The sequence below is a fragment of the Buceros rhinoceros genome, unplaced genomic scaffold (genome assembly GCF_000710305.1).
Source record: "Buceros rhinoceros silvestris isolate BGI_N320 unplaced genomic scaffold, ASM71030v1 scaffold13965, whole genome shotgun sequence".
Classification (NCBI taxonomy): domain Eukaryota; kingdom Metazoa; phylum Chordata; class Aves; order Bucerotiformes; family Bucerotidae; genus Buceros; species Buceros rhinoceros.
Genome location: NW_010411278.1, coordinates 8,268 through 16,119, shown reverse-complemented (window position 1 = coordinate 16,119; position 7,852 = coordinate 8,268). Strand labels below are relative to the sequence as shown.

General features: G+C 43.8%; 1 protein-coding gene across 1 annotated transcript in view; it reads right to left on the bottom strand.

Annotated features, from left to right (window-relative positions):
- Positions 1–5,638: 5,638 nt before the first annotated feature.
- LOC104493307 (b(0,+)-type amino acid transporter 1-like) overlaps positions 5,639–7,852 on the bottom strand; it is a 9,640-nt gene continuing 7,426 nt past the window's right edge. Inside the window, exons 5-6 of the mRNA XM_010135960.1 lie at positions 7,696–7,783; positions 5,639–5,872 (exon numbers count right to left, since the gene is read on the bottom strand). Of these exons, the coding sequence (XP_010134262.1) occupies positions 5,639–5,872; positions 7,696–7,783 (322 nt within the window). The remainder of the gene's footprint in view (positions 5,873–7,695; positions 7,784–7,852) is intronic.

Below are 7,852 nucleotides of genomic sequence, written 5' to 3'. Positions count from 1 at the left end.
GATGACGCAGTGAACGCACCCAGCCACAAGCTGTGGCTTGAGAGGTTCAGACTGGACTTCAGGAAAATTTCTTTATCAAGAGGGCAGTGCAGAGAGATGGTGGGCTCTCCATCCTTGGTGTTTTCCAAAATGTGGCAAGACACAGTCACAGGTGACCTAATCTAGTGTGGAAAATAGTCCTCCTCCAAGCAAGGAGCTGGACTAGAGACCTCCAAAGGTTGGTTTCAATCCACACTTTAATCTGTGATTCCCAGAGTTGGCTGTATTTATTTAATCCCTGAAAACAGAAGCTCTACAATTCTCTCAGCAGGATGACCTGGAGAGCAAGTTAGCACTGCTGAGAGGTTCCAGAGAGGCCTTGATTACTCTCTGTGTCCTAGGAAAGAGCACGAGAGACTGAACACAAAACCCTTTGCTCCAAAAATAAACACAGCCAGGTGAAGAGTGTTTCTGCAACAGAGGAAAATTAAAATAATTATGGATTCTGCTCTGTCTCATCTAAGGGGAAATTTCTCCTCAACCACAAATTATGACAATCACTTGAACTTAGGCATATGAGCAAAGTTTATCAGAAAATCACCAAAGGAGAATTTTCTGTACCCTCTCCCACACTGGACTTAACTGACTTTGGCTGCTCTTGACTGTCCCCAGGTGTAACCCATCTCTGATTCATCTGAGGAAGTCAGGAAAAGGCCCCGAATACATTCAGCTTTGTGCACCAAGGTAAAACTCCCAACTGGTGGTTGCGAGTTGCAAGCTGAAACATGGGATTCAACTATACTCAGGGTCTTGAGGTGAAGTATAGGTTTTATGATTATCTTGAGGGCAATGCTGATAGTCCAGTTTTCCTCAGAGCCCATGGAAGAAGGGGCTAAGCACAAGTCATAGGGATCTGGAGCTTCAGAGACAGACAAGACCAACACGATTACTTAGAGTACGATCTGTACATACAGCAGCTATAGAGCTCTGCCCACCATCACCTTTCACAGAATCACAGAATCGTTTCGGCTGGAAGAGACCTTTAAGATCATCGGCTCCAGCCGTTCACCCTGCACTGCCAGGTCACCACTAAACCATGTCCTGTTGGGGTCACCAATTGTCGCGATCAGTTGGGACAGACAACGCAACAACAGCTTGTGTGCACACAAAGCCTTTATTGAAATGCAAGTGCATGGTTTCTCTCTTATCACATTGCTTTGTACTTTTCCAGTGCAATGTTTTACTTTACGTGCTTTTCTTGGATTGGTTTCAAGTTCACTCTCCTGCTCAGAGATGAGCGGCTCTCCGATCACCCATTGACACAACCTCTCTGTCTCCTCCTAAACAACACACCTTCCGCTGCTGACTGACAGCAGGCTAATTCGGCTTCTTCCCGGACCAGCCGGGGTCACGCCCACAATGTCTCTAATTGTTTGTTATATAGTTTGTTACTATGCTGTAGTAAGGAACAGTAAGGACATGCTGCCTCTTCCTGACACTTGTTTAATATCTGTTAACCTCTCTGTCTCCTCCTAAACAACACACCTTCCGCTGCTGACTGACAGCAGGCTAATTCGGCTTCTTCCCGGACCAGCCGGGGTCACGCCCACAATGTCTCTAATTGTTTGTTATATAGTTTGTTACTATGCTGTAGTAAGGAACAGTAAGGACATGCTGCCTCTTCCTGACACTTGTTTAATATCTGTTAATAAGTGATCTGGATGATGGGATCAAGTGTACCTTGATGAAGTTTGCTGATGATACCAAACTGATTGGGGAAGTGGACTCTTTGGAAGGGAAAGCCATCCTGCAGGAAGACCTGGATAGGCTGTAAGAGTGGGCAAACGAGAACCTTATGAAGTTCAACAAGGACTTGGAAAACATCATTCAGGCATGCAGCACAGGCTGGGATCTACCTGGCTGGGGAGCAGCTCTGTGGAAAGGGTCCTGGGGGTCCTGGTGGACATCAAGCTCAACATGAGTGAACAGTGTGCTGTTGCAGCAACAAAGAAAGCCAAAAGGATGCTAGGTTACCTCGGCAAGGTCATCTCCAGCAGAGTTAAACAAGTCATTATCCCACTCTAACTCAACACGCTTGTCAGGCCACACCTGGAACACTGTGCTCAGTTTTTGTCCCCACTATGCAAAATGATGTGGACAGGCTGGAGAGGGTCCAGAAAAGGGCCACAAAGCTGATCATGGGGCTGGGAAGCCTGTCCCATAGAAGGCCGAGGAAAGGCTGAGAGAGTTGGGTTTGTGCAGCGTTGAGAAAAGAAGGGTTAAGGGAGACCTTGCCACCATGTTCCAGTATCTGAAGGGTGGCTGCAAAGAAGATGGAGACTCCCTTTTTACAAAGAGTCACAGGAGAAAGATGAGGGGTAATGGGTACAAGTTATTCCTGGGGAGATTCCGATTGGACACAAGAGGAAAATTTTTCACAATGAGAACAATCAGTCATTGGAATAATCTCACCAAGGAAGTGGTGGATTACACAGCATAGGACACTTCTAAGATTCAGCTGGACAGGGTGCTGGGCCAGCCTGCCTAGAACAAGCTTTTGCCGGGCAAGGTCGGACCAGATGATCCTTGAGGTCACTTCCAACCTGGAATTCTATGATTCTATTGCCAAATGTCGGATGAAAGAAAGAGAGATTCTGATTTGCATATGCTGGGGTTGAAACAGAGAAGCAATCATTCTGAAAAATGAGTGTGCGCACACATAAGCACCCCCGCATGCAGTTAAACCTTTCATCCAAGGAGAAATGAGCCTGATGTTGATTGTTTATGTTCATGCAGTAACATTTCTATGGAATTGTTTTTCTTGGGTGAAAATCAGAAACAACCACGCCAACTCACTTCATTTTAATGTCCTTTTTATTGTAATTATCTTGCTATTCTCTGAGCTTTCAGCCTCTTGTTTTGTCATTATAAGCACCTGTGCTTGCAAACCCCAGGCAACATAAATTAAAAGAATATCTTGTTACAACAGTATCTATAGAAAACGAGATTGGTTCAAAATATGATACTTGCAGCTTTTCAGCTCCCATATATCCATACACAAACCAATGACGTATAAAGGCTACTTATACAAACTAACTCTTCTTGCGTTCATTGTTATTGTTGCTATGTCATAGGTGCTCAAAGAGAAAGGATGAGCTACATGATAAGATGATTTACTGGACCTTGGGAGAATCAGTCACATTTTCCACAAATTCCCTGTGTGACTTTGAGCAAGCCACTTAATCCTTGCATCTTCTCATCATCTCTAGTATACTACCCCCATAACATCAAACAGTGGCAATAACTCCCGTTCCACCAGAGTGATGTGCAGGCAATGCCAGCCCTGATTGTACTGCATACCTAAGTACCCAAGTACACAAGGATAGGTGGCTAAAGCAACAAATTTTGTGCATGTTTAACCTTTGAATAAGCCTTTAAACAAGCCTTTAAACTCCCACTTTTTGGGTATGGACTGTAGATCTTCAAAAGTGCACAGTCCTATGTGGTAGGCTCCATAAATATGTGTAGGAAACAGACATTGTTTCCAAAAAATTATAATCGAAGAAATAATATTATCCTCATTTTCAAGAAAGCACCTGAGATGCAGCTGCTTTAAGAAGCTTGCCTGACATCAGATGAAGAGCCCAGAGCAGTGGTGGGAAGTTAACCTAGAGCTCCTGAGCTCATAGGTTCTTCAAGTACCCCTTTAGGATATACAGGGAGGAAAGAGAAGGTCGCGTCCCAAGAATTTTGCATTGTCAGAGGATTCAGGAGGGAAAACTGTTCCTTAGTTGGCCTTTGTTGACAACTCCAGTAAAAAGCAGTGGAAGGAGATCGTTCTAACCACTGTTTAAGCTAAGGATTTAGAAGATGAGCAGCAACTGGCCAATCCCTTTATCATACCCGATGTTGCGGTACACTGTTGTGGTACACTGGGTGGCAGTATAGGCGCTCGGAAGATTACGTGCTTACGTGCTTACGTTACAGGAATGCAGTAACCACCCACGATGGGCGAGGCTTAGTGGAACACTATATAGCTCTGTTCATTACATAATAAAGTGCCATTTTGCATCCTCTGTACCAGAGAAAGTGTATAAGTGACCCTCAATGGAAGAGGTTGAGTGCCCTGTATCACAGCTAGTTGCCACAACCCGACACTTGGAAAAAAGGATCTCTGTAGCTGCTGGTATCACCACTTAGAGGAACGGAAGGGGTGGCATGCAGAATGAGATTGTAATCAGATACACAGCACTGGGAAGGGCCGGAAGAAGCCTGGAGGATCATGTGACCTGAGAACACAGTGTTAGGTACAGATCTACAGAAGAAATGCTAACAGAAAGTCGACCTGAGTAATATCTGGTACTTTGAGACTCAACAAGACATTTTAGGGACTAACATCTAGACATTTTTAGCCAACGTCAGAACAGGTCCCATTCAAGAACAATCTGGACAAATGGAAAGAAAACAGCATATAATGTCTCTCTTTCCCCTCTCTTTACATGGGAAAGGTACAGGGTGACTGTTGGTACTTGAGTGATGTGTCCTCACCATGAATGGATCAATCCTGGATGGCAAGTACTTTCTTAACTGAGTGAACTAACAGAGCTTTAAAGCATCTCTAATCTCACGCCAGAGGTTTTTCTACAGGAGATGTAGTATGATTTCTGAGACAGGAAAAGGACTGTTTGTGACTGTGCACCTGGGACTGGAAGGAGCAAGGGAAAAGCACACTCTCAGAGCAAATACCTGAATGGAAAAGGTTTTTTTGTTGTGAACATGGTGTGCCCATGCTTTACTTATTTGAGAATCTCAGTGGTCACAGTGCACAGAACTAGGTGGAAATAATTAAAGGCTGTCGCGACATGAAACAGGCCCGTATCCGGAGCAGGGACGAATCGCTCGAACGCCAATGTGGTGTGTAGCGAGACCTGTTTATTGGGAATGAATCGCTCATACGCCAATATGGTGTGTAGCGAGACCCGTTTATTGTTTACATTACATCCCAATTTATAGACTCTTGTCCACTCGACTAGCTACATGGTGATTGGATAGTGTCTCTGTTACACAGACAGCGCACATCTCTTAAAGCACTATAATTGGATAAAAGGGGTTAGATCCCACGTGGTAGTATTTTGGTTAGAGTTAACAAACAAGGCCAGTAGAGATAGTATTTCCCACACGATAGTGCTGCAGCTGGGTTTCGGCTGCTAAGTTTTCCAGAGAGAGTAGCATATTTTCATAGTTCTAATTTCTGCTAGAAAAATACACCAACAAAGGCATTGCTAGGAATGGCTTATGGTCGCAGCCTGCTGTAGGAGTCATATTTCATTGCCAGTCTTTTGTTGCCTCTTGCCTTGAATTATAAGAGCTAAGATTTTGACAAACAACTCTTCTTGGGATGGAAAATTCAAAAGCACATGTTCATTTGGAATATGTATGTAATCTGCCAAGGCAGAGCTGAAAATGAGAAAAAAACATGTCCCCAAACTTTTAAGGAAACCTGAGGGTTCGTGGCTCTAGTCCATCTCAGCTAGAAATTTTAGTGACACTTCCATTCTACTAATTCTCTCTTACAGAAAGGTATTTCCTGAGCCTTGAAAACCAAGGTGCTGGGATAATCCATGAGATGCAGTCAGCCATACTCCAGGAGAATGTAATCTCAGTCTGCATCCCTAGTGGTCGGAGCAACTTCCAGAAACAACTGGAGATGTAAAGTGACTCTCTGTAAAAAGCGAGGGTGGCACTTGAAGTGAATCAGTGGGAAATAAAGAATGACGCCACTGAAAATGAACAGGACAATGAAGAGAATCTCAATTTGGGGTTGATCAATAATGGGAGCTAACACCAGGTACACAGCTGCCATCAGCACGATTATGGGGATGATAATTGGGACCTGTGAAAGCAAAACATCAGTGTAAAGAGTCATGTAATCCTGAGCCACTGTGCGTCTGGACAACCCTGAAACTTTCACAGAAGGCTTTTTACATGAAACACAGCTGCTACCTGAGCTGTAACCTAGAAATCCCAATTAATCCAGAAATCTTGTTTCCCAGCCACCTCCACTCCAAGGTGGAATATCCCTGCAAAAGCCACCCCCACAACCTAACCCTGGGTCTTCCTTGTCTTCCTAGACCTGAAGATGCAAACTACTGTTTTTAGTGCTAGGTCTGTGCTTGCTCTCCCTACTACCTTGCACCCAAAAGCTGAGCTGTAGACAAAACACACAGCAAAGTGTACAAATAACACAACTGAACCTTAGCACCCTTGGGCAAAAAGGTTTAGTCACGTATTGACAGATAGGTGGATGGGCAATCTCAGAGGCTGTTTCTGTAAGTCTGGACAGGAAACATTTAAATTTAAATTTGAAGCCATCCTTCCTCAAAGGCTAGTGAATGCCCAAGACAAAACAATTCCACGACAAGGTGAAAAACTAATGTTCAAGCTGGGATTTTCCATTTTTTACTTTAGTGCCTTTTGTTCAACACAAGAGCACTGATATAGACCAAAGAAAATGTTGTTCGTGGTTACCTGTGAGAGCTTAGAGAAGACCTGCCATTGGCTTCATCTACCTTAGCGGTATCCTCTACTCTGCTCCCTCTCCACTGCGTTCTACCATTTTTGGCAAAATGCTAATAAAAATTATCGCTTTCTAAACAAGTGAAATCTTTCCCTTAAATATAAACCTGCAACACGTGTACAGATTCTGCAGAACATTAGCCATATGTGGCCAGTTGACCTGGAACCTTCAGACATAAGCTGCTCCTAGATAAGGAAAGAGTTAGGCCATCAAGCCAAAGGATGCTGGCATCCTCACAGGACTAGCCTGGGGGACTGTGGGAGTCTTATACAGTGAATGAAACACTGTTGCAGAAGTAGAACTTTTTCTTAAAGCCCATTCACCCAACAAGTTGGGTGAACATCCTCATCCAGCATTCTAATTTCAGGTCAGTTACAGAAGCCAGTGAATGGAAGACTTAATAGAGCACTGCTCTTCATCATGCTAAGCCCCACAGGACACTCAATACTTCTTCGCACAGCCTGGCAGTGTCAGCCTGTCATCTATATCCTGAAGGAATCCCACGAAAACCAGGATATTCATTCAGTCACTGTCCTGCATTCACAGTCTCATGAATCTCCTATTCCTGGGATCTTTGTGGTAAAAATACTTCTTTCAGTCAGTGAGAAAGCACTGCAGCTCAGCTCGCTCATGGCACCAGAGGGTAACTCCCGATTTCCTTCCACTTAGATGTTTTGTGGGAAAAAACCCTATCCCTTGGCCATCTCAAAGGACTTGGGCCATCCTGGCTGAGCTTTTTGTCCTCTGCAAGGTTCTCACACATGGACTACCCTCAAGGGAGTGTGACTAAGCTCTGCGAGCATGAACAGATGATTGTATTGTTGATCAGAATCATCCTTTCTTTTCCTCTTACATGTCTTAGGAAAAAAGAGGATATGGTAGATATATTTTCCATAGTGAGGGGGCAATGCATTATTAGCTTATCAAGACAGAGATTTCAACCTTGACTTATGCCTGAATATTCACACCATCTCGCCCCTTGTTGACTTTGCTGAGACAAAACCTGAAATTAAAGACGGAAGGACAACCACGGTAAACTTTTAAGCAACCAGTCCCAGTGCTTTCTTTCCTCATAATGCTCTCTTAGTCATTTGGACAATATAGAAAAAGGGTTTGAGGGTTTTATGGTATTACTTCACCTTGTAAGATCTTGGCAGCTCTGGTTTCTTGATTTTTAAATATAGGAGACCAGAAATAGTCATGCCATAGAAAAGCCATGCTATAAAACTGGAAGAAAAAGAGAAAAAAAGAAAAAAAAATACAATGTTACATTTGGGGCGATATCATCCAGGAATG